The 27,930-nt window shown below is 38.7% G+C and overlaps 2 protein-coding genes across 14 annotated transcripts in view; one reads left to right on the top strand and one right to left on the bottom strand.

The window, feature by feature from the left end:
- Positions 1-19,481, bottom strand: part of LOC110054549 (zinc finger MIZ domain-containing protein 1-like) — a 41,512-nt gene extending 22,031 nt beyond the window's left edge. For 3 of the 10 annotated variants that reach the window (XM_020760881.2, XM_089296575.1, XM_089296610.1), the window contains exon 1: positions 8,060-8,132. Coding sequence is in view for 5 of the 10 variants with exons in the window: in XM_020760886.2 (XP_020616545.2) it covers positions 8,060-8,108 (49 nt within the window). In the remaining 5 variants the exon portion in view is untranslated. Of the gene's footprint in view, positions 1-981; positions 1,013-4,022; positions 4,438-8,059; positions 8,133-8,847; positions 9,199-10,421; positions 10,651-15,414; positions 15,552-19,326 lie in introns of those variants that run through there. The other 7 variants (XM_020760886.2, XM_020760884.2, XM_020760885.2 and 4 more) reach the window with 7 other exon arrangements.
- Positions 13,018-27,930, top strand: part of LOC110054552 (uncharacterized) — a 21,140-nt gene continuing 6,227 nt past the window's right edge. The window contains exons 1-3 of one of the 4 annotated variants that reach the window (XM_020760893.2): positions 13,018-13,395; positions 22,447-22,516; positions 25,914-25,978. The gene's annotated coding sequence lies outside the window, so the exon portion shown is untranslated. Of the gene's footprint in view, positions 13,396-21,433; positions 22,517-25,913; positions 25,979-27,930 lie in introns of those variants that run through there. The other 3 variants (XM_089296650.1, XM_020760892.2, XM_089296632.1) reach the window with 3 other exon arrangements.

Here is a 27,930-nt window from a genome sequence, read left to right as displayed (position 1 = left end):
AAATCAGAAGTAGATAGTCATGGTACTGGGACCAACCCAGATGAAACCATCTTGTAGATTTAATTTTGTTTTTGACCGAGATTGAACCATTTTCAGCAACCGTACACGTATAGATGCAAATGTACATGCATATGTATGTTGCACTATTTGCACAACAACAGACTCAGTTCTGAAAGGCCACAGCCTTTAGTGAGCTAATTTTATGACACTATTGAAGGACCACAGCAAATATCAATCACAGTGAAAAGGTAGTGGTGAAGAAGGATCTTAAATACAGTTGTGATAAAAAATATATATATATAAGTAACTTCTTTTTACACTGTTAGGATGAAGTGCACAAACATCAAACTAAGACCATCCCTCTCCTCAATCCCCCCCCCCCCTCCCAAATTACAAACAAAACTGGAAGAGAAATTCACAACTATCTGGTTGCACAGTACTAAAATACATCAAGATAACTGAGTGCACTTTAATATTATTTGCTCAACATGGGTGGCCTATTTACCAATACATGTAGATAGATAGATAGAAACTTTATTAAGAATGTCATCCACCAACTAGCTGGGGAAAAACTCCCCTACTAATACGGGGACATAACAAAAACGAGTTAAATTAGAAGAAAATACCTAAAAAAAAAAAAACCTATAACTATTTACAATAGTAAAATTTAAATCCAAGTTAAAATATGTTATGAGACTATGTACAGTGGATATGTATCATGAAACACTATATGTACTTTTTTCTACCATGGGTAAATGTTTAGTTCATGGTGTGGTTCAGCACACTGATCTTACAAAACAGGCTTTTCTCACAAAGAACTAAATTTAACTCCACCAAGACTAGGCAACACCACCAAGTACCAGTAACAATTTGTCATTTAAATATACAGCTTCTACTGTTGTTCAAGTATTACTAACTGATCAGATGACAAACATTCACAGCTGCAATCATACTGCAAAAACATAATAACTATCAGGGCACCTGGCTGAGGCAACGATTGTACTGTTATGACCTTTAAAATAAAATAAAAGGAATTACATGTCCTTCTTATGAAAATAATTCAAATTCAAACAATGACTAAAAGTGAAAGGTTATCACTGAATTCTAAACCACAATTCTTTCATGCAACTGGATTCATACAAAGGTCAAAGATCACAAGCAACTATTCTATAAAAAGTCAACAAAGTGACTAACTCCAGGCACGTCTTTTCTAAAATACATACACAGTTATCAGATCAAGATACAAATAAAGAACAAAACAGAAAAAGCACACTCACTGTAACAACCCTTCAAGTTTTGTACAAAATGAAATTAATTAATCAATAAGGTCTACCAACAGGGCTCAGACAAAACACTACTAACTGAACATTAATGTCATAGAATTTCACAAATTGCGTGCACGAACCCAATATATATTTTTCTTTTTATGTATTTGGCATGGGGAATGTTCATTGAAATCAAGCTTTAACCAGAAAGAACTTTAACTCTTTCTAAGAAAGGATAACTTGAAAACATGTAAGGAATGACAATATCAAAGCTCGTTAAGTCAGTCTTCAGCCAGGAAAAATTCCAAACTCCACATTTCTTCACAAAGACAACACAAAAAGACGGAATATACCCCAAAATACAAACCACCTTTAATAGTTGGTAAAAGTCTAGATACATACTTGTTTTTGTCTGAAAAAATAGCCTAACATCATCCAAACGAAATCTTCCTAATTTCAATTCCTTTTGAAAGAAGTGTAATTGGATTATCAAATATACAGAAAACGCCAAAAAACTGGTAACAGAAAATGAGTTTATTAAACAAAAAAAAATAAATTTCTTTCAACACCCTAATTTGAATAAGAATGTTTCATCTGCTCTGCTCAATGTAGCTGATAAAAAGATAGGATTTTGAAAATCCCCTCAACTAAAAGCATGTGCGAAGACTTTCTTTGAAAATGATATCCAGGTTGAAATATTACCACACTACAACATATACAGAACCACATAGCATGATAAAATATATGTATTATTGCAGCACTAAATTTGCCTGCTTGCCTTGAGCAAAACTAAGGAATTACCAGTGAAGTTTACTTAAAATCAGATGAGCAAGTTGTCAAGTCATGATTACTAAGCATTTGGTACAAAAGTATCCTTGATATCACAGTTGTGCGAGAACTACGACTTCCCTGTTTTCTGATGACGTGACTGACAATTTACAAACGTAGAACTGCACTAATCACCTCTACACCTAACAAACAATATGTAAACTTCATCCTTGTGTTTTATTTTTTTGGTTTTTTTTTTGTTTTTTTTTGTCTGAGAATAAGACTACCTGAGATTGCCTCTGAATTTAGGGGTCTTTAAATTTTAGTTCCTAGTATTCGTAATTCGTATTTCTGTTTCTATTTCTGACAAATTTGATTAGATCGGCTACACTGTAATACGTACCACGGGGACTTCTAGAATTTCACCCACTTGCTAGCTATGACGAGCATTTTCAGAATTTGTAGGGACTGTTCGAATATTCAATTCCTGCAAGCAACAATAACCACGTATTGTTTTTCTTTCACACTCACTTGTTCTCTTAACTCGGGCACAACGTTCTAAACACTGATCTTCGATCGAAGAATAAGTCTAATCCAAAGGGAGAGAGATCGGCTTAGTACAAACAATAGCAAGTTCCCAGAAATTTAAAACCTGTACAGCAAAACGGATCAAACTACAGAGACGAGAGAAACTGCACTCTGATGACCTTATATACGAGATAAAACAAATACTTCACCAATTGCGACTGGAACACTTATGCGAAAATGCAAATCACGGAAAAAGTAAGCGTGTAATGCAAATCAAACCCAATTCTAAAACTTCGTTTTCGCTCTGTTTTTCTTTTTCCAAAACCAGTAGTTTTTGAATTTTTCAGCTTGGCAAACGAGAAGTCGACCCACAATGGAGTCGCTGAACATGATCAGCAAATTAGCATGAAAAAGCCGATACTAAAATAATTTCTCGTTGGAGCAAAGGAAAGTCTCGATATTTGCATAAGAAGCGGTTGATCAGTAAAATCCCTGGGCATAACTAGAAATTAAATTCAGCCTATTTTCGGTGGAATAAACCAACGAGAAACCACAAAATTCTTTAAATTATTTAGCTACAACCTTCTCAATGGTACATTTATGGTTCTTTACAATCCATTTCTACAGAGGACACACAATGGTTTATTTTAATAATATGAACTACTATGTATTCTGTGTATCATAGCGAAAATTGCAAACCATGAATCTATGATCACAATATTAAACTTCAATAAGACTGCTTCGGTAATGAAAGAGAACTAATCACCCGTGCAAAGAGGGATATTGAAAAGTCAATTTAAAACTCAGAACTCGGAGATTTTGTGCAGCATTTCAACGTAAAGCTGAAAATTCTCGACTAAATAGATCCCCGCGAGAACTGTTTACAACTATCTTCTGACCTAACACAAAGGCAAATTGAAATCCTATGTATGCCATCTTACACGGGCTTAAAGGCACAACTGAAACCCAATCCCGACCAATAAGCTCGCGAAATCCTACGAATAGCGTCGATGGAAAGAATAGCGAGGTCCAAAACGTCGGAATATTCGGCGGTTTGGATTTGTTCTGTAGCGGTTGAGGACAAGAGCTAAATGGACGTTTACCAACTTCGATTCTTTTCTTTAAATACAAGACACCGCTATGTTTATATGTCTTACTAACGGTATACACGGGTCAGAAACCTCTCGCAATGCTATAATAAAACCCGCCATCAGTACGTTTTGAGTTAATTTACAAAATAACTACAAGGAGGCAAGTTTGGAGTTCAAAGCTTCGCCGCCCGGCCGGGCTAAGCGGCGTTCGTACTCGACTTTCGCCGCAACAATATACCACTGGGTCTAACTCCCTGTAATTCAAAGCGCCAAAATCTTTCGAAACTACCTCTACACAATAAATTATTCACCTTAATTCTGTGATAAGTTATACATCATCAGACATAAAAAAGGAAGGGGGAAAACTTACTTTAACAACCATCACGTTGTAGGTGAAACGTCTCAATCCAATTTTCGAGTAAAATCCTTTCGAAAGCGAAGTTCCTATTTCGCAGAAGAATTCCTCTCCCCTCACATCATTATCGTCAAAAGAGCCTCCTGTTATTATCTTTTTTTCTCCTGAATCGCAAACTGTCTAGTAATTATCGAAATCTACGCTTGAAACCTTAAATTTGTACGATATACAGCGTCGAATAGCTTCGCCCGGTCAGGCTTTCCCAGACAAAAAAGCGAAGTTTCATTGTAAACGACACACATGCAATCCAAGTGATTGGATGTCAGCTATCCACCAATCAAACGCGTCCCGAAATGTACCGCATTGTCAATCACCCGCCAACACAAAATCACCCGCGCTTTAGAATTTCCGGTCAAATCACCTAAAACACTTATAAAACACCGCGAAAATTGCAGCGACAAGCACCAACTCGCTCCGTGCTTAAGTGAACGAAGACTCTGGCGGTAAAACTGCCTGGAATTCTGAGCTGCCGCTGGCGTGAATTTTAAGAAGCGCATCGCAAAAATAGGACAAGTGGTGACAAGTTGACGTTGTTTTGTCATTATTTTTATTGACCACACGTGACGTGGTCCTTATTGGACAAGATGTATGCAGATTGGTAAACAATGGTGAACAAGGGGGCCATTGAGACGAACAAAGGTTGAAAACGGAACAACCAATCGAAAGATACGCCGGGGCTTATAATCTAAGGTGGCACACGCGTGATGCGAATTTTGATTTCTTGATTTGCGTGACAGTAAAGTACATCACACGCAAGATTTGTAATGTTTTACAATGATCATTTTAACAGGTTTCGTCAACTGATACACAATTTCTGAATTTCAAACATGAAACAGTCTTGAAAATGAAAACTAACCCGTTTTTATATTCCCCTTTTAGTTCCACCACGATCAAACAAAATATAATCTAGTGATGAATTGAAGCAAAGAAAAACTCGATCTCATCATGACTCACGCACCGAAAGAACTGATGGAAATCAACATTGTTTATATAAATATAGACATGATCACGCAACGCAAGTGTTTTGAAACATCGTGGGAATGGAATCTTTCACGCCTTTTCAGCGCCATCCCACAAGACAGGATGTTACGTGCACGTACGTAAAAATACTTCAAACAAGCAATACAATCTGATTCTACGTGACCGCGTTCCAGAGGTCCTTTACACACAGTAGAATTACAACCGTGGTTCTTTCTACGAGATACTTAGGTTAAAGAGGTATAAAATGCTCTATATGTAGTGAAAGACACCTTTTTTACTCATAACAAGAGGGTGCGGTACATAAGGTGCCGATGAGTGTCAAAACTCATGTACGGTCGTGCAATGATTCACGATGAGAAAAACAAACTGAAAAGCTAACATCGGCAGTTTTTGATCTCATTCCAATTCGCTGATGTTGTTTTCCTTTAATTTGCTACTCTTCTTAATTTGGGATCTCTAGTGGAAATCTGAAAGCAAGTGTTTTAATCCTGCGGCGAGAACGCAACTGATAAACATACAAAACCTTCACAACTGGTGTATTTCTCGGCTGTGGTTTTAAACTGTACAAGTGAACTTTGTCCCAAAAGTCAGAAGAATTTTTAAACCGTTTCAATTTTTTGTAAGGAAGCATGCTACGATATATTGAGTCACTTTTTGCCATAAATTTAAGTCACCTCCTAAACTAAGGAAATATCAGAGCAAGTTTATTAAGATAGAAACCAACAGAGACATAGTCAAGACTGGATAAAGTACACTGTGAACGGATTTCAAACAATGATCAGTCTTAATAAAATTGGACTACCGTTCAGACATGCTCTGAAAATGCGCTGATCATGCTCCAGTCATGCAAAGAATGCATGACCATGTCTATGTTGTGCACTCGTTAGGAATTACCTTCGATTCCCGCCCTTTTGGTGTTTTGGACAGATCATCTCGAGAGCTAAGACCTGTTTCAAAAGCCACATTTATCGAACAGTGATCAGAAAGTACATCTATGACAGTTAGATGAGTTTTTTAAGGCTGCACCGGCATTCACCTTTTTAAATAATGGAAGCTAATTCAACTGAAAAGTTTGCTTTTATTAAACATCTTCCTGTTCGCATTAGGGCAATTCATTCCTCTCTCAAGTAGGCTTTCCTCCTAGGCGGTTATTTCTGGGTGCGCAAGGGTCCATATGGAATTTATCGACCAGTCTACAAAAATTTAAAGAAGCGGTTTCAAGTCCGTCGGTCGAATGTGGTAACTGATCCTTTACGCTCTGTTTCAAAGAGGGTTCAGTGTAAAAAAAAAAGTGCAGACGAGAGCTCCGTCAAAACAGTGGAGTGAAGAAAAATCTCGATGTTTTTATAAATTGTTCATGAGGCTACAGATGAAATTGTTTCCTGCAAGGCTAGGAAACGATTTTGTAACACATGAACTTTTTTCTGGAGTAGTAAAGAGGCGGCGAGATCTAAAACCAAAAAAAAAACTGTTTACAGCATGAGTGGCAACGTCGAACTGAAAAACGTCATCATAAAGCAATTCAGTTTCAGCGTGCGAGGATGAAACTAATCACACATGTTCTTTGGGATAGAAATAGTGACTTTCCCGATCAAAGGTTTCCCGTTGACGCAATTGCGGAAGGCCCTTGCAAAAGTCGATAGACTTGACTAAAACGACGATCAGGAAAAAAAATGACGGTTACAAATGGGAAAATTTCGATCGAAGACTGTGAAGCAATAGATGTCATTTTCATGAAGACATTAATACAAAATAAGGTGTAGAAAGCTTAATTCAATGTGATCAGTGGATACATAATGTCAGGAGCACGGTCTGTGGGTTTATAACTGTAGAGAACCTCGATGTTTAATTTATAAGTCAAAAGAGTATATATCCATCAGAAAAAAACAAAACAGTAACGTTATTGTAACAAAAATTTCGCCTTCAGTCGACACCAAGAGGAAAACAGATCGTGAATAAAATCTCTGAGAATATCCAGCCGGCAAGACCTAGTATTATCGCTGAGTCATCAACGGAATTCAAATCTGAGCCCCATAAAAATTTAAATATTTAAAAAAGACTGCGACTTGTGATGCTGTATCATTTATTAGAGGTGTAGGTGCATTCAACACAACTGATTATACATACAACACAGCTTTTTGCTCAACGGTAAGACAATGGCTTGGTCATCACCGTCGCAGTTCCATTCATGTGATTCAATACAAACCAGCGGAACATGTACGAATACTCATTTCACAAACTGAGTGACTAACAGAACATTCGTTGATTGTCTTAAAAATCTTCTAGACAGTATATAAAGACCACCGAGATAGTCGACTGGCCCGCCCTGCTCGCGAGGTTTACAACTAATATTCTGCCTCACTTACCAGTTAGTCTGGCGTGAGTTTGGTAACAAGCAAGTCGTCAACTGAGCAAATCTAATTTCCCGCTAACAAGAAAGACAAACTCAAACTTTCGGCGGTGTTCTTGAATTCTAATGGCTTGCAAATCGCGTAGCCCTTCGTCATCTCTTTTGTCTTTTACTACTATTCAGAATCTTCTTCAGGGCCATGAAAAAGACTTATAGCACGCCTGCAAAAGACAAGCGAACTCGACGGACAAACGTTGCGAAGGATTTAGCCTTTTGACGCGAAAAGCAAAATAGTGCACACAAAACATACAATATCAGGTGAAAGTTAATTGCGACGAATTTCATTTAGCGACAAACTTTGCTTCTGTCGAACGTTGAATAATTGGTTGTGACTAAAATACCGCGCACGGCATTTAACCGTATTCACTTTGATTTTTTTTTTTTTCGAATAAGTAAAAGTGAACCGATTTCCTAGAGAATCCCCTCCACTGCCCTAAGTCTATTGACTAGCACTCCCCGAGGTTCGCGACAAGTCAATAAAGATTATTTCTATACCCGGACTCGCAAATAAGTCGAATATTTAAATTGTCATTCGGTTTCTTGTGGCGGGAAACAAACTGGTCATTTTTTAAGTGATTCAGTTGAAGTTTCGTTCGCTTACCTGTACTGGTAATTCCAGTAGTTTCCAAGTCTATGTATTCAAGCTCCATCCACAAGAAAATTCACTGACCTACCTACAAACAAAGTAAATTTGAAAATTTATCTTTAATGTTAATTAATTCAAAAATAGATTAGGTTGTCAGGCAGGGCATAAAATTTTCATGCATACATGTCATCAATTTAGCTAAGGAAAGCAGCTGAAATTTTCCTTTAAATTCGTTTCTTTTTTTTCCCCATGAGGTAAAATTTTCTGCACGCGTAGAATAAACGATAGCTTTTAAGCTGCCGGGTTCCTAAATGTAAAAATGTATTAGTCGTTTTTGATTAACAAAATATGATTGATATAGAAGGCTTCTTTATGACGTGGAAGTTATTATGCGTACCCAGTGGAGAGATTCATACGCGCATTTTATGTTTTCCAGCTACCGAAGAAAAATATCCCCTGCTAGAAATCCTTATTCGCAACTGTTAAATTTGTGCGATTAAATGACCAAGCGAAAAATCAATTCCGAAATGCACGAGCCTGTAACCAAATTAATGATATTTTGCGGCAACTGCTCGTTTGAAACTACAGCTAAACTCGAGATTTCACATTGGAGGATTTTCTCAGGTCACTTACATGAGTAAACACAGGGTCTCAAAGCGGGCCTTGCTGGTTTAAGGGGGCACTCTCGACGTAATCTAATATAGCAACCAGCAGTTTTTTTTTTTTTTTCTGGTTAAGAAAAATAGATCTCATACAGTTAGTGAGCTTAACAATAACATACGATCAAAAAACCAAGGTATAACCTTCTAAGTCTTGTCCAGTTGACATTTGAGGCCGAGCGCCACAACATTCTATATTTTCGTGCGATAACTGTAAAAACACTGGCAGAATAAAGTTATTGTTCTTTTAGCAGTGGTTCTAAAAGCAAACAAAGAAGTCAGCTGTTCATAGCGGTCATTGAAAAACAACCCTGGAAGAATATGCAGTCTGATCTTCACTCTCATCCTGACTGAAATTATGGAGAATTTTCACCGCTAGCGTAAATTTGGACTTCGCATCAAGAAGCACAATCATACGCCATTTTCGGAGTACTTCCGTAGATATTTCGAGAAAGCGTATACACGTTATAAAAGCAAGCACACCTGAGAATAAAATAAGATGAAAAGAAAAATTCTTCCAGGACTTTGCTTCTGAAATTCTTTAGCTAATTGTTTAAGTAATACAAACAAAGTTTCACACCAAAAACATCTGCAGAATCTTGCAATATTCACTCACCGAGAATATCCTAACGTATCGAGACTTCCTTGCTTTCTGCCTAAAAAGCTGCTTAGCTAATTTCCAATTTACGCTAAATTTGTTTGTTCCAAACACATAAACAATACATTTTTTCCCGGGTAAACTAGAAGAAAAGAAAAAAATATTTATTAAGATAATGAATGGTACACTTATTTCAAGTCAAAAGAAATGAATTCATTTCACAAGCAGTTTCTTTCAATGTATGCGGATAATCCCTAATCATTCATCTTTGTGAAGAAGGCTGGCTTTATGCTGCCAACGACCAATAAGAAACGAGTTTTCAAGTAAACTCGTGCTTGATTGACATTGTAACCGTCAGTGTTTTGATTAATTCTAAAACTGAAATTGAGAATAATTCTTTTTTTTCTTTTGGCAAGTGTCCTTTATGTAGCTTTAGCTTCCTGTTGTATAGATACGGCAGTACTGTATTTTGATTTTAATGCCTTTAAAAAAATAAAATTTTCCGGCTACAAACAATAAAAAAATCTTTTCGACATCTGATAAAAACTTCGGGAGCGGCTGGAAATATTGCTATTACAAATAATATTCGTTGCCAAATTGTTGTTTCTGTAAACGCAGTCACAGTTTGTACACAAGTCGCACTGCTGTTCTCTTTCGTATTAAACTACAGTTTACCTATGAATATTATTTTAAATGTGGTTCACCGTCAAAGGGAGCTGTTATCACAATTAATACAACCAATTTACTTTTTTGTGAAATCTCGCTGCTATAACTCGCCAAGCGACTGTCAAGAGTCCATTTCGCTGCATGTAAACTTGGGCTGAAAACTGAATTCATGATCACATAGTTACAAGGTGGTTGTAAACGCCACGTACATATTATAATTTTTTTTTCAACAGCAAGTACACTATATGACAGCAGCAAAAGAATAAAAGCTATTCCTCTACCAAGACCGCGTATCTTGGCAACTGCACTATCATCATCAAGGCGAACATGAATTTCGAGTTTGCTGGCTTCATGTCGCTAGCCGTTTGATTTCGATTCAAAACTTTGTTGACATTACTCGGAAGACATAATTTCAAAATTAGCAAAACTATCATCACAAATAAAAATAACAAACTTGTTGTTTGGTGGACGTGATCACCGGCTTGGAAGTAGTGTGATTATCAGCTCTGGAAAAACCACCAAAACACTTCCTGAGTGCGAAAGAGCAATAATCCGCCGTATTTCACAGCTGTAAATGTCGACTAAGCGTGTTCTATGGATTCGCGTGGGCGCTGTCAAACGGGTTAAGATTGTTCGTGTCGTAGTGACGAACTTCAGTATCATTTAAAAAGAAGGCGATTCTAACTTTGCATCGTTCAATTCAAGTTGAGCCACCCCCTTTATTTACATAAGAAGTGGACAGTCGCTGCAAGCAGCGAATGGTAGCTCGTCTTACACGCCTCATGATGTTTTATGCATTTGAAAAGAGGTCGTTTTCTCTTTTCAGAAAACAAAGTGGGCGGGTTTTATCGATTCTTGTTCGATGCAATTGACACGTAGATTTGTTCGTCCTCGGGTTATACAAAACGTGAATGCGAGACAATGAGGGACGTTTTTATTGTTTCTTTTAAGAAGATTTCATTGACATTAAATATACACATTAAATATACATGTATACATAAACAAATATCGCTTTCATAAAACGAAAGAGAAGTTATATTCCGTAATATAAATCGAAAAAAGAATTTATTCAGCCTTCGTGTTTTGATCCGAAGATGAACAATGCATGTTGCCATCTCCAATAATTGTCAGACCAAATGGACGCTTAGTCAATATAGTTGCTAATCAGAATAACTGAGATGGGACCACGTTATGATTTCTGAATTATAACATAAAAAAATATGTAACAAAGGCCCACTGAAGCACTACAACACCCTTTTTATATTGCGATATACTGTATAATGGGAACGTCTCTATAGTGGAGAGAACCTTAGATTAACTTTAATTTAACTAAAAGAGGCAGAGAACTAAAACGCATCCGTGAGAATGATTCCTACGAGAATGATTAACTGAAAAGATCTTGGTCTCTCGAGATTACCCGTTAACTCTGCTCAAACCTTCGGGCACAAGTTCTCTTCTTCAAGGTAAAATAATGAGTCTGCTTTCTACAGCACTCGTAAATTTGCTCATAGAAAAGACTGAATGCCAGTTTGGCCACCACTAGCGCGTGGGTAAATTTTCTATTTTCACATCTTAACTGCTGTATTATTCTTTTATCGTCTTGTGCAAAAAGCGAAACGATCGATGGCTTTTTACCTCGTTGGGTCGACGCTTCACATGTGTTTCGATAATTATTGCCGAGCTCTTCAACTGGTTTATAGAAATCATGCATCGTTGTTCAACCAATGGGAGCAAACTTGGTAGTTTTTCCACCAATCACGAGCCACTCTTGATTTTCTTTTCCGTCAGTATTTTCCCGCGCTTGCTTGATCGGTTCGTGTAACTGTTCACCAATCCTTTCTCGTCCTCGCCGGTAAGTGGGAGTGGAAATCACGACGGTCATAATCATGCTTTGAATTTGGGAAAAAGAGCGTGACTTGAGCAGTTTTATATTGCTTTGCTTTCGCACGTTCAAATGGAGTAAGAAGGCAATCAGAGAGAGCGGTGCATAGGCGCAAAGGTGGTCAATTCGAACTAAACATCAGCCAGCAATTTATCATTCAGGTTAACGAAATCGGTGAATTTTTCACTGCTTTGAAGAGACAGAGAAAACGACAAGTAAACAGCAATTCTATGATGAGCTCTTCAATCGATTTAAGGATGTGGACATTTCAATGTAATCTAAATGACGTGATGACATGAGAAAGAACCATTTGTGGCACGGTGTTTGTTGAGGCATGTACTAAACCCCGAAACAACGAAACGAAACCACCGAAACGAAACCACCGAAACGACCGAAACGAGCCAAACGAAACCACCGAAACAAGCGAAACCACCGAAATGAGTAAAATAGTAAGTAAATAAATAAAAAAGTTTTTAAAAAGCCTTGATTTCTAGCATGTTACTATGGCAGCCGCATCTCGTACCCAGATCCTGCTCTTAAGCCACATGTGTGACATCGTGACATCACAAACCTGAAAGGTGGATGAGAGCAAGCGTGTCGAGCAGGAAGACATCGAGAAAAAGGTAGGTATTTTCACATTCTGAATGGTATTCTAGCTAAAACAAGAAATCTAATTTCAAAGAAAGGTTTTCTGGTCGTATCGTGGATTCTTAGACGGTGGCGAATCGAATGGTCTTTTCGAGAATGACTTTGCAGCATTCTTCGTGCGAACCAGGACTTTCTTTAATATATATCTCTAAAGAAAAACGAGGGCGACTTGACAGGCTTTAATCATATTAACGTCAGGCCTTCGTGACTCCTGCAGTTCTCAAAGTAATTTCTTATTAGGCGCTTCAGCTCTTCACGGATACTCTTGAGATTGTGTTTCCGTACATCCTGGGCTCAGCGTTGTCGATTCGCCACTGCCTACGAATCCGCGATAAATTACATTTCTTGTTTCAGTTAGAATGCCATTCAAAATGTGAAAAATACTCACCTGTTTCTCGATGTCTTCGTGGTCGTCGTCGACACCCTTGCGCTCATCCATCTTTCAGGTTTGAGATGTAACGATGTCACACATGTGGATCTGGGTGCGAGATCAGGCTGCCATAGTAACGTGCCAGAGATCGAGGCTGTTTTTTTTTTTTTAACTTTTTTCATTTATTTACTTATTATTTTACTCGTTTCGGTCGTTTCGTTTCGATGGTTTCGTTTCGTTGTTTCGGGTTTTAGTACATGCCGTTTGTTGAATGAAACGTGGAGAACTTAAAGCGAGCGAGGCAGAGGTTTTCGTCTGAAATATTCCTCGCTTGACTCGTCTATATTCTGGACAATTGCCACAAACGAGAAAAGTTAACCGGAAGAATCTGAAAATAATGGCATTGTTGAACGTACACGTCTTCTTCTAGTCAAATGAAGCAAGACTTATTCACGCCGGCCGCCGCTATCATCAAGACAGAATCGATCAAGTTCGCTGAAGTATAAAAAGAAAAGACCCAAATGCAAGGTAACAAACTTTACCGAAGTGCTAAGACTAATTTTAAGTCAAAAATCAGGTTTCACTCAGTTCCGTGAGAGAAATTGGGTCGGTATTTGATCTTTATAATAATTTTGCTGCTTTTTTACTTCATCCAGTCGCTTCTGCTGCACATTTTATATACGTATTTTCTTTTAAACGTTTCAAGCTAAGCTCTATACTGTACGTAGTTGAGTTAATGACATTCTGTGACGCCTTGTAGTTTCCCATTATTTCCTTGCACAATTTTGGGTTAGAAAACCCGGCAAGTCTGTTGGTTACAGCCATCTTTCCTGACAGAACTTTTGCAGATCGGCGGGAAAATGTTAAACTTAGCGAGCCTAGACGCACTCGTTTTCTATCTATACGGTCAAAGCACAGGTATGATGGCTGATAACTGGGATTCAGTAAACCAATCAGAAAACTAGAAAGGTAGCGATTGCCAATATAATTTGCTCGAGGTATGTCGAGCATATTGTAGCCCCCCTTCCCCCCCCCCCCCTCCCCCAACTTGCCCCGTCACATTAGGTTATACAATCTCGGGGAAGGTTACTACATTACCCTGACACGTGTGTGTCAAAATCAAGTGGTCTAGGGTACATGTAGAAATATGTAACAGGGTGTAATTTGTTTGATAGTAAATTGATGCCGCGAACGAGGCCATCGTGAAGTATTAACATCAGAATATTGTCGTAAATATCTCTTCCAAACTGTACTTCAATTCTCATGATTGTAGCTGTAAAAGAGGGTGAAAAATGTGCCTAAGGGCCATGTTGAGACCAAACATAATTACACGGCCCTGCTATTGGGAAAAATGGAAAATTCTGTTCCTCAGTCAATTTTAGTGTCTTCATTTCAGTAAGCACTGTAAAGGAAGTATTCTTCGACTTGTTAGAAGGTCAAATATTAATAACATATGAACACAACCAATTTACCATTCACGGGCAGAAGCCAGACCTTAAGTGCTTACCGACTCGGAGGCAACATCAGAACAAACGTTTCTTTGATATAGATTTATTTTTCTTTAATGCGTAGTCTCTTATGGGAACTTGAAATAAACAAATAAATTCAAACTTGTTACCGAGGCAAGTTCCCTCGGTTCGCCTTTTGCTAGCTACGGGCCTGCCATCAAAGCACCATTTCAACTGTAGAACTCAATCTACCTTTTGAAGGAGTACAATAGATTCTAGTGGTGTTCTCACAGCGAGAAAAACGCTTCGAATTGCTTCGATTTTAATCTTACTGACTTTAAAGGAATGACATAGATTTTCCTTACTATCCTGTATTTTTTAACGTCATTGACAAGGTGACCTTATGGTCAAGCCTTCTTTAAGTTGTTGAATACAGCATGGCTGCGAGACCAGTGAGAGAGGGACGAACTGGAAGGTCTTTCTCACCAAACTGATTCTTCGTACAGTTTAGTGATCCGAGCTTGTTAGCAATGTTGGCGACAAATTTCTCTTGAAATTTACGAAGTTTATTTGACATTGACTAAGAAACCAGAAAAGTCGCTTATAAATATGCGAAACAGGAAATAGTCCATTGTTCACATTGACTGATGCGTCAACCTGACTTTACCGTACAAATTCGCATTTAAATTAACGTGTTTCGTGAAAATGCGCTTGACCGAAGAAACGGATTTTGAATGAAAGATTGGCCATAAGATGGGGCGGTTTTTACACATTGGCGATAGCTCCAACACTGCCGTTAATCTGGCATTGATTTAGTGCGACGCTAGTCTTGAAGATTTGGTACAAGCTGAGTTAAATGTACGAAGACGGTCAATACGCACTTGATTCTCTACTCAGGCCTTTGAGGCAAAACATGGCAACATGGATTCGACCGGAGAGTCAAAACACACAATCTCTTAAAGATCTAACTGACTATGTTAGTTAACCACAACAATATTAGGAGAACGTAAACAATTTTTCCAGCGTGGAGGACTTCACAATGAACGTCAACTCGATTCACTTCATTGACTAAGTTACGTATTTATAAGGTCTACATTACCTGCCGTGCGCTTAGCAAGCATTTGAAAGGCATCAGCGGCGACTATGATCGTATTAATCTTGTAATAACCACATAAAATCAAAGTTCTCCTCCCCTTAGGTGGATACCAAACATTTGATTTCTGTGCTAATACACAAGGCATACCTTTTGTTTAGAGGCCACCATTCACAAATGTCGCCGCTGGAGCCAATGAACAAAGGCCCTAATCAAATAGCCTTTCAAGGTTTTTCAAAAGCCTAAAGAATCAACGCTTGGCCGATATTGTAATAGTGGTTGTAATAGTGCAATCTTCGTCCTAATGCAAATGAATTGAAATTTGGCTCGAACAGAGTGCTAAAACGGCTTTTCTTGTTGCTAACACGGTGGCGTACAGACAACTTTCCTATCGTATTGTGTTCGAATGCTTTTAGCCCCAAGTTGCGAGAACATGTACAATAAGACTTCTACGACATAACTGAAATGAACTCTTGTGAATTTCAATTTTCATGTGCACAAAGAGGTTAATTACAAAGCACTTATGCAATTACTTGAATTCTTTCCACCTTGTTAAGTTTTTTGACTTGGCAGTATTGTGCCCCTTTAGACCTCACATATACCTTTAGCTCGCTTTAAACTTGTTAGCTAAAAAAAAAAACGTTCTAGGACTCAAAGGAACACTAGCTGTCTGAGGCTGGATCTTTCAAAAAACAAGCCTGGTCAAAAACAGCGTGATTTCCAATATCGATGTTGTGGGCAATGTTGCGATGTTCTTTTTTGTTTTCAAGCAGACCGTGTAGGTGACAACTTTTCAAATACTATACTGGCAGATTTGACAGGAAACGCATAAGATGCAGGGTTTTTTTTTTTTTAGAGAAATTTTGAGTACAAGCCGGCATTAGTTCTCACCACTATATCGATACAATATCATGCCTTTGGCTAGCTGCAGTCTAACTCCCACACCCGACAACATCAGCAATAAAACACAATAACAAACAAGGTGAATTAAAATTAGTTCGTCAGAAACCTCTAATACTGATCAGGTACCGTGCTGCTAATCGATTTATCATGTTTGTAAATTAAATCATAATATTTACAGAGAAAGCCACATCAGCTATAGCTGGTCCCGTCTATCCTGATCGAATTGGAATTTGGAAATGTTGGTTTTTCCAGTACTCGGAGAAAACCCTCGGAGCAGGGCGAGAACCAACAACAAACTCAACCCACGTATGAGTTGTTACGGTTTCAAAAAATTGCTTTCCGCTCTCTGCAATGTCAACAGTTTAAAAGTCGGGGAAAAGTGCAATCCCATACACGCCGCTATTAACAGCAAACGTCATTTTGATTTGCCTAATACTTTCTTGAACAAATACCCGGAAAGAGACTGAACCAAGTCACACCGCCCCTTTATGCGCTGTTCGCGTCATCAACTTGTGATTGGCAGTTTTAACTAAATCAGAACCCACCCTCTTGCCTATATTTAGAAATTAAGGTATGCAGCCAGTCGCCAAAGCATAACCAGCTGGATCAGTATATATCTCTTACGTCTTTTGTATTATGGAGAGAAAGATAATACCTGGAATTAATCAATCGACTATCAGCACGCAAATGCGTTTTTTAAGGTTTAATAAGCTACTCGATTGCAACCGTCTCTTTCAAGTTTACTGTGTTTTTTACCTCCCACGAATAATATTAGTTACCTTGTAACCACAAAATCCGGCTGTTTGTTATTGACGGTAAAAACACACTTCGGGCTGGGCCACGCACGTTAAAAGCAGCGGGTTGTGTTGGTAATGATCAGTGGCAAGCAGCCTAGGTTCTCGTAAGGTATGCATGCAGATCGCCAGGCCCAGGGTAAACGTCTAGTAGACTTCTAGAGATTGTGGGAAATTGCTTTAGTAATTTAACCGAACCACTTAGAGACAGACAACATGTTAGGACAGACAAGAAGAGAACCATTGTTTTGTTTGAAGTCAATATAAAATCCCATTCTTTTTACGTTGTACTCAGTTCCCCGTAAGGCAAATATGCTTGAGACTAGCGCCATGTGTCGCATTTTTTCGTTTTATCTCAGTTCACCTGCCCTGAGTTTCTAGTTTAGCTCTCAGAGACAGTCTTCATAAAAAATTACATAGACACATTCTAGCAGAGAGGAATTTAAAAGCAGAGGCCAGAAGTGTTTATTTCGGCTTGTGCGACTGGTAAATATAGAGTTCACTTAATTAACACTTTCCCGTACATTAACCTGCCTTGACCGTTAGAATCCTGTTAGTTCTCTTAACAAACGTTAAGAACAGCCAGAAATGGTCAGAAATCATAAACAAAAAAAAGTAAAGAAATAAAATAAATGCTCTGAGCCTTCCTTAATGTCCTTAAACAAAGATGAGTTAAATCTAGGATGCAATATTCGATAGTGTGTTTTGCTTCCGAAAAGTTCTATTCCTAGTCTCCCGGTGGTCTCAAGTTTCAATCAGGACTATTGGTGAAGAGTTAATAGTATAGTGTATGCTGATTAATTAACAAAAGCATGACTAACTCGGCTTCGCATGCTTCAACGTATAAGCCCCCTAATTCCAAGGGTGAATGTTGAAGGTTGCAATGTTAAAAATAATGTTAGCACAACAGAAATTTTCTTTTCGGGGAGACACAAAGTGCAATAGGGTCAAGGCGAACTTCCGTTTTAGGCCGAGATATTGCCAGTTGCCATGGAGATCTGGCGATATGACGTCAAAGATCACGTGTAAAACAGGTTATTTGTATTGTTAGAAAGCTTTCTCGGCATTTCCTTTCAGGAAGTTCTCAGGAAGCAGACGAAATTTGTAATAAACCAGAGATGTCTGGTTAAATTGAAACATGCAATAGACAAAACTGAATGTTATAGCCTGCTAATTGTTTGCGACTGAAAATTAATTATGTCATCAGCTCTACTTTTGTTCGCAAGTTTGCGTTGTGTAAGATGGTGAAGGAAAAGTGCAAAACAAATGGTTAGGAGATTTGGCAAATTAAAACCTTAATGCCCGTTGTGATGGACAAAATGAAAGCTCGTTTCCGGTGGAATTCGACAAAGCAAGATGTGTACAGATTGAGACTGCTAACAACGAAGGATTCATTCGTTTGCGAAGGATATAAAACCGTCAGTTTTCTAACCTTAAGGCAACGTTTTAGGTGCAAAAAATGTTAGGAGAAGATTTTTTCTATTTTGAAAGAGAGTCCTTCTGATCTTTACTTTATCTACATAAAAACCTGTCATTCATCCTCTTGGATAATAATTTACTCCTTCTTACGTTTCCAATTTACCGATAAACCAATTTTTCACCGGCGCTCGCAACCATGCGCTCTCCATGTCAAAGATGGCTAATTCTGCTTGTAATGTGCAAATAAAACACGGCTTAAGTCCGTGTAGATGACTTTTTAGAGCGTCGTTACTCGCCCCAATTAATTGATAGCTTACTTCATTAATCTTAAATGCAAACATGACCATTACTGCCATTTATAAAGATCTCAACAATGAAAAATTGCAACTGGTTATTCAAGCTTCAGATCATGCTGAATAGTTTGAGATCGTAGTATCAAATCCTAATGCTGTGTTGAAAAACGTGAGCCGAGTGAAGGGTTATTTTTATATTGCCAAGGGTGCTGCGAGATGTATTTTGACGCAAAACGAAGCCACTTGTGGGCAAATAGCTCGGTGACCCATTAAGGCGGGAATATTTTACTAAGGGCCGCCTGCTCACTGGCGTGAAATAAACACGATATACCACATGGTCAAAACATTCCACGACTGGCGTGTTTCTACACGAACTCAAACTGATATCGAGGGATGCGGCAACATTTGTAGGTTTGGCAAGTTCATTTATACCCTTATTAGGCAAGCGTTTGTTTGCCGGACTAGGGGTGTCACCGTGAATGTTACAGAATAGCGAATAAATTTCTTACCTATCGTCACTGGATTTTCCCTGACTCAAGGCTAAGGCCTTTCGATAATTGAAGACCACGTGGCGTGTTTGAAACTTCGGATTGAGGTGAATCACACACGCATGGAAGGAGATATACACAGAACTCAAGGCCTTCAGCGATGAGTGCTCGCCATGGCTCAGCGGCGATGTTTTGACCAACATCAAATGAATATCGACATCATTTCCTGTTGTGTTGTTCGCGTGACTCCCGGGGGACATGTGAGTCTCAAAACGCCACCAAAAGCCAATGAAATGCGCTAGAACCAAACTTAGGCCGTTCTTGATGTGATTTTGCATTGAACTCGAGAGGGTTTTTATTGTTGTGTGTTGTAATGCGCTATAGGGTTACCGGAATCGACAAGTCAAAAGTACACGAAACAACGCTCTTTACAATTTAATATTAGTAAGTTCATTAGGAGCCGGCCAGAAGTGTTTAATGGAAGTCTAGGCGGTGTTCAAATCTAAACTGGTCTGGCCGAGTGTTTAACCAGTACATGTCCACAACGAACAGCTAAAATGAGCTAATTGAAACTCCACCAAAGTCTGCTGCTTTGGGAAAGCACTTTATTTTTTTTGCCTTTAACAACAACAGCGGCATAAACAGGTGGCACAACCAGCTGGACTCGACGGTTATCGATGATTCAGCACATTTAATTCGGTCTCTTTTGGCAAAAACAAGGTTATTTCAATTTATCATACTTAACAGAGGGGAGAGGTTATGAAACCCGACAAAGTTCTTTGTTGTATTATTTTGTTCACTTTTTTTGGCCTTGACCGTACACAAACTGACACAATAGTTGTTTACTCCGTACTGAGGAACTAACCAATAGAAACATGTTGGTTCCGTAATTCATGCGTAGTGTATGAGCGCAAAACAAAAGATTGTGCAGGGTCGTGGACCTTCAAACATAAATCTTGGCATCTTTGTTTGCTCCTCTGATGTTTGCCGGGCTTCATAACCAGTCCCCTCTATTAACCATGAATTTATGGATACCATTTTGTGCTTCTTATTAAGCCATGCATCGATCCAACACTTTTCCAGACTCAGCCCTATTTCCCCTCCCCCCCCCTCCCCTTAACTTTCCCCGGATCGTCTTTAATAGCTAGCTCCCTTTTGCCCACAAAAAATGTAAAAGAAAATCGAAAGAGAAAGGGAGAGCCAGTGGTAAACTGGATGAGGAAAGGGGTAGCTGAAAGGTACCTACCGGGTTAAAGTAGCTGAATGACACGGAAAAGTCTGTAGGGGGAGGCAGACGGTGCCCACCCTGAAGGATAACGCTCGTCGTGTCAAGGGACAGCTGCATGTCCCGAAAATTTGTTTATAGATGCTCCGAAGGTGAAGATCGCAACGATCTGTGACGAATACAACAAACATGGACCATGCCGACAGACAGAGGGTTTTCATCACGCTTTCCGACAGGAGACGTCTTGATATTTAGTCTGAAAATGTCTCGGCTCAGGCGATAGATCGCTTAGTTTGATCTTTGTGTTAATATACACTGCTTTGTCACTGTTTCTGTTTAAAAGATATATATGAAATCATATTATAAAAGACAGAAGCCAATACATGTAGTTCCAATATAATAGCGGTCAACAGTCAACAGAGAAGGCGCGAATAGCGATATTTTAAGGTTTTGTACTATTTATCATCATCATCATCATCATCGTCGTCGTCGTCGTCGTCATCGTCGTCATCGTCATCGTCGTCGTCGTCATCGTCATCGTCATCGTCATCGTCATTGTCGTCGTCGTCGTCGTCGTCATCGTCATCGTCATCGTCATCGTCGTCGTCATCGTCATCATTAGTTAAGTTAGTCAGTTTTTATTTAAAGGTTTTAATGATTCCTAGTTTTACTTTCATTTTTACAGCTTAGCTATTTTATTTGTTAGTAATTTTTTATCACTGATGTAAATTTTTAATGTAAATTTTATTTTTAATAACATTTTTTACTGTAAAGCGCCATGAGCCCTGGATATGGCGCTATACAAATCTATTATTATTATTATTATTATATATTATCGTCATCGTCGTCGTCGTCGTCGTCGTCGTTGTTATCGGCATCGTCATCGTCGTCGTCGTCGTCGTCATCGTCATCGTCATCGTCATCGTCATCTACGGTTTCTGGATGTCATATTGAATGTGACCGATAACGAGACTGCACATTTCACAAAACATACTTCAACTCAAGGTGCAGATTGGTCATTGTATGGTGGAATTGGTCTGCCATTTCCTCACCAGATGTCTGCTAGAGATAAATGTCGTCAACATATCTTTAGTAGGGGCTTATAGATAGGTGTGAGGAGAGGGCGATGGTTTCCAGTCCGTCTATGAACAGGATGGCCAGAGTGCCTGAGATGATAGAGCCCATAGGTAGGCCTTCTATCACGTGACACGAGATAATTTATCTCCTGAGTACGTTTGGTGCAAAATATATGCCAAATAAAGCCTCTAGAAAGCACTGAAAACACAAGATTTAGGCCCGGTTCATACGTCGCATTTCTGCCGTGTCGAACTCAATGAAGGGACGCACCATTAGCAAAGTGATGGGGGGCTGGGGTAAAACAAAAAAATTAATGCAAGGGGGCGGGGGTGACTGAAAAGATAAATTGTGCGAAGAAGAAGTGAAGAAAAAAATTTCTGCAGAATGAATTGCCCTGTCGGGCTTACAAACTGTAAGTCCAAATTGTAAAACTCTGAAGGGAACCCTGGCAGCCACTTAATATGCAGTTTTAATTTCTTGGTCCTGGTGGAATCCCCATTCACCTGGTCTTCTGTACAATTAGAAAAACGGACGCAAGGGAGTTTTATTGGTCGATTTTGTCACATATTTCACGGTGATTTCAACCAAAAAAACTTACTTTTTCGACTTATCGACATTGCCCAAATCCATTTGCAATAGAACAACGGCGAAAAAGCCTTGATCTCTTCCCGAAATGTTTTTTTTTTTGGACGTCGAAACAGCCTTTCGCTGTACATTTCCTTCTAGCAACTTGCAATGTTTGCCCCCTGACGATCCCAGAGTTCTTTGCGCAAACATGCTGACAACACATGATCTTTATCCACCATTTTCAAAGGGTCACTCTCAATTTCACGCTTCAGATGGTAACCGCGTGGCAAACACAAGACATATAGTCCAGGGGTGCAGTTTGGAAGATTTCGTCGAAACAGGGTAGGATCACATTGTTTATCGCACTTACTATCTCATCTAGACTTTCTAAAAGTTCTTTCCAATATTAACATTTTCTCAAAGATCTGCCTCTCGCTTCGCTCGAGGGCGATGATTAACCGAAGGTTCGCTCGGGGGCGAAGGTCGACTTGTGGGGGGACTTGAAGCAAGTCTATATCTCATTGAGATTTGCATGATATTTCGCAGAAATTTTGCAGAAATTTTGCAGCGGTTTTCAGTTGAACATTAACGGTGGAAATCCCGTGAAAGGTGTAATGAAGCACTAAGAAATTACCATATTTTTTTTTCCTCCTGAAAGCTGAGCTTGGGTTGCAATTGCTTCGTTGCAACTTGATATTAAGGAACAGCTTTAATTTGTGTATTCATAAGCTTCGTACAGAAATCTTAAGGAGTCTAAAGCAGTTTGGTATAATTCGGTCAGTGCAAAGTGTTTTCTGCGGTCATCTTCCAGATTGGGAATTATTCTTGACCATATTCATCTCCTTTCTTTCATTAGCCTGCAAGCAGGCTCTCATGCGTTGCGGCAGGAGCAAAGCCGACGAGCAAAATCGTGACAGGTGCGTTAGCGAGCGAAGCAGGCCGGTGAGGGGCTCGCTTCGTTCGCCGACTCTCACTTCGTTCGGCGACGGCTTTGCTCGTGCCACCAACGAAGAGACCCTAGCTGCTCGAAGGCTATTAATGCTATTAAAGCCTTAAGATTCTTCACACTTGTTTACTATTTTAAAATAACCACACATTTGTACCTATGATGATAATATTATCTAAGTAAAGAACAAGTGAATAAGAATCTTGTTGCAAATTAAAATATTAAAGAATGTCAAAGATTCCTACACGTGGAATGTCTCTTAAATACAAATGAAGAACAATCGGCGAATTCTTACGGGAAAAGGCGAAGCTTCATTTTCGTGATCATTTGTTTACTTTTCTTGTCGCTTTTTGGTAACTAGTTAACTACACAGTAATAAATAATATGTAACAATCAGTCTTTGTTCACCCTTGAACATCGAAAATATATTAAGACGAAGGAACAGTTTGACTTAACGTCTTTTTACCTTTTTCCTTTCCTTATATCTTGATTCCGTGAAGAGCCTGCTAAGAGGCTAAGAGGCTTCTGTGAAGAACGAAATCTGGGAATAAGGGACAGTCACATGATTAAACTGACGGCGAACGACTGGAAGGAATGGAATACTCTTCTTAGTTGCTAGCCTTCACTAATTGCAGTCACTTTCATTTTTCTTTCTTTTTTCTGTTTTTTTTGTTTTGTTATGTTTTTGTTTTTATTTTCCGAGCTGATACCAGTTTATTTTTGTTTGATTTAATTTTTAAAAAAATTAATTTTGCATATTTTTCGCATAATTATTATAATTATTCGATGTTCCGGGATGTTCCGGAATGTTCCATGTTCCTGGTTTTATCGACGACCCCAATGTGAGCCTGGTCGCAGGCTGAGAGCCTGTTCACAGGCTATACAACTATTTTGCATAGATTAAAATTAGTGTAAACTCCTACGGTTCGGGACATTTGCGCATTTGCCGCTCGGGGGCGCGGGCCTCTCATGTGAAAAGTCTGAAAAGGTCGAGGATGCTCGTTGTTCCTCTTAGGTGTACAAATCAAGGATTCTTGTCTCACTTAGGGTGTTCATGACGAAACGCCACTATTTTCAGCTGTCAAGTATCTTTTTGGGTAACTGTTTTGCGTGTTGTATATCTTATGCCATTGTTTGGCTTTGTTCGGCAAGACCATGGTTTTGATCCTCCATGCGGGTCTCATCAGTTGCCGGTATTTGATTTTCAATCAGGAGATTGTGTAGCAATCTATAGGGTTTTAGTTGTGGTGCAGATTATGCAAATGATATGCTAATGATGTCCTTTCATCATCTGTAAACTTTTTGGAATAATTCTGCTGATCAGTAGATAAAGCTCTTGAAATCACTGTATTAGTCAATATTGCAGGCACGTGTATCGTTTTGCATTTCTAGGCCAAAGTCTATGTGCTTGCATTTGTTGCACTAAAAATGGAAACTTGTTTTGTTTGCTTTCTGGATATGGTGAAATAACGCCGGCTGATTTGGGTAATGGGACGGTTCAAGTGCCCTGAAATAGACTGAATATGGTTAATTGGAGGCTGGTTAACTTTGGCCACAGGTTGTGTCTGAAAGCCATGTATATAAGTTTGTCTGAATTTGATGTGCGTGCGTGAATTTGCTGCTCAAGTGGTGCTTTGGATAAAGCTTTTTCCACTCCTTGAGATCAGCTTCTAAAAATGTCGTGGCCTGTTGAGCAGATTTTCAGATATTTTGACCGCGTTCCCCCGAACACTGATAATTACACGAGCACAACCATTCCAATTTAAGCGTGCGTGTTGTTTTCCTTTGCTTTTCCAGTCAGGGATCGGTCCTTTTGTCAGTACTGTTAATGAATTTTGTTCAAGTTGCTTAAGCTCCAATTTAATGTTCAGGCTATATTTTTTTGGATAAAGCCAATTGAAAGGCTGGCCGGACGGCTGAAAAGGGTAAATTTAATGCTCAATATATTGGTTAGAGAGGACAAACCTTCTTTAGGGGCTACACTGAAGTTAAGTAGATATGGAGAAAACGGTTACAAAATGTTAATGATACTGAAGGAAATATGTGACATGATTGGTTGACAAAAATAGAGAAAAATGAAACGTGTACTAAAGCTGATACATTAAAAAAAAATAGATTAAATTTTGAGAGGAACGAGTTCTGTGTTGTCCATAGAATGGGCAGAAAGGGTAAAGTGATCTGAAATGGCGGTGGGTTGATCAATGTGTCGTTGTGTGATGGCTTGTTCGATTGCGCGTCTGTACTCACCAAATCTGTCGCTGAGATTTATCTTACTGAACTTAAAGCAACTGACATGAACTGAATCGAACTGCGGTTACAACTCAACTGAGTAATTCATATTCAAACCCACGCAGCTAAATCATTCGTGGCGGTTTTGACAAAAAAAATATATATATATATACCTAAAATGCTCTGTGCAAGCCCAGGCTAATTTTATACAAATTATGCCGGAATGGCACGTATTCTGGTGTTACAATAGTTTAGCCGCAATTTATTCTTCGACAATTGAATATATAATTAGCTGTGCCGTGTTTTCAGTGTTTTACACGATAAGCAGTTCTTGTCCAGCGTACAGTCGATCCCAATCAAAATACAAGCGGAACGCTACATGTGCGATCACGTGACCTCAAAATTGTGGCCATCCGCACTATCTTCTGAGAAACGTCTCTAAACGTCGACAGAATCTTCCGAAACTCAGCTGCGAAACAGATCTCGTATATCCGTACCCAAGTGGATTGTTCATTCGCGTCAAGGATCGTAATTAACTGAGTCTGAATTTACTTTTCGTTTTAGGCTTGAGAGAGGTTCTCAACGGCAGTTAAAATTATATTTCATAGAAGGGATCGCATCAAGACAAGGTAAGTCAAACGTATCACTTCATTTCACGGTCGAGCAAATTCATTTCGCCAGTAATTAGAATACATTTCCAAAACAAAACTAGCAGCTTTTTATCGACTACACCGCGCGCCGAAAAGAAAAATTGCTATGCAATCATGTTTGCCTGCATGTAATCTGTAGAAATTGTAAACTTGGAAAATTTTTAAATTGGGCGCAATGGGGTGCGAGGGAATGAATAAGAATTCAGTATCTAAATTTACATACAGAAGGAAAAAACATCCTTTATTATCACGGCTCAAGCAAGTGTCTGTAAAGCGGAGCTGTGATGCTGAAAATAAGTTGAAGTGTTCTGATGTTATGTAGTTTAGAAAGTTAGACGGCAGGTGTTTGGGCACAGAAAATGACGCATGATAAAAAATTCATGGGTGCGCGTGATAGCTTCCTGAATTTCAGTGCGGGTCTATCTCATGGTCATAACTTGTTACACGGTCATTGTGCTCTATTAGAAGAGTTGTGATCCTCTTCAAACAAGTTTAGTAATAAACTGCCAAATAATTTCGTTCATCTAAGAAGTGCCAAAACTGTGGAAGATTTGTTGTTGTTTTTATTATTTAGCATCTCATCAAAGCGTTTAATTATAATTGGTTTACCTTTATTGTTGTTATCCCTATTGTTGTTATGCACAATTGAACATTTGTATGAAATTTGCGTAATATGAAGAGTATCATTATTATTAGGTACAACTTGTTGAAGCAACCTTTGGGGAAATTAGCAGACCACTCTAACACTCTCTTGTTTGGTTACTTCACTTTTAATTTCCAATGATCTCTCTAGTGCAGTTGTCACAACGTTTTTCTACTTCTGCTTTTGACTGATTACAACAACTATCACAACAACTAGGAGTTCACTCGTCACGTTCCCTTTAAAGGGACAAACACTTGATCCATCAAACCACTGTCAAACTTTCAATTAGGCTAACGTAATGTCATGCGCAGTTCGCATAAGGATCTATTGCGACTGCGCACAAAGCTACTTAGCATATTTTCCTTCGAGGTTATCGAGATTGACTGAAACATTTTCTACCTTGATTTTAACCGATTATTCCTAAGTGGTTGACCAAAATAAAGTAACGTGAGTAATATAAAAGTTACAATCTTGGTTTTTATTGATTAAAATTCTAGGATAACACTGTGTTTACAAGTAAAGGTTGTTGTCACAAGTGTCTTGCGACATAAGTGTTACTAACAAAACAATTGCACAATCTCAAGTTCGTGGGTTGGCCTTTGTCAAATTCTGAAGCCGTCTAGTCCATATCATTATCGTGCTCTCAAGTTTAAACATATTCAAAGAGACATCATAGTGCTATTTGCGGTAATGACACATTCTTTCCACTTTTGTGGGAAGTGTGAACGAGGTATGAATTTTAATTAAACGATCGTAGTTCGATGTCCTAAAAGGACTACTAAACGAACAAAATTTGGCTGAAAATTAGAGAACAAAATCCAGATGAGTTATGGAATCCCGAGTGACTATTTCCAGGAAGAGCGCTTCCAAAAACTAGACATCAATTTATTTCATTATCTCGATTGACGCCAAAAAGAAACTAACCATAGCAATGGTAGACACAAACACATAGTATAAGGGGAAAACATAATTTGATCAGTAATGAAATAAAAAAAATCAAGTAACCCTTTTTTTAATACCAGAAATATCCACGCTTATATTATCGTGCACCAAAAAACAAGTGCCCTTAATAATTTAATAACAAATAAGTAACATTATAGAATACATTCTGGCTTGCATTTTTATTCTTCAACAAACGGCGCAACATACACCAGGGAATGAGAACTCTGAAAAGAGCTGTTTTGAGAGGAAAGCACATCTTTGCTTCCAAAAAATCGGACAATAAGAATCTGGAGTACATATTAGTACCCTGCAAAAAGTATCGGAAGATGTCGCACGTCCCTCCACC

Source organism: Orbicella faveolata, unplaced genomic scaffold (assembly GCF_042242905.1).
Source record: "Orbicella faveolata isolate gen_17 unplaced genomic scaffold, um_ofav_v1 contig_1, whole genome shotgun sequence".
Taxonomy (NCBI): domain Eukaryota; kingdom Metazoa; phylum Cnidaria; class Anthozoa; order Scleractinia; family Merulinidae; genus Orbicella; species Orbicella faveolata.
This window is presented reverse-complemented; position numbering and strand designations above follow the sequence as displayed.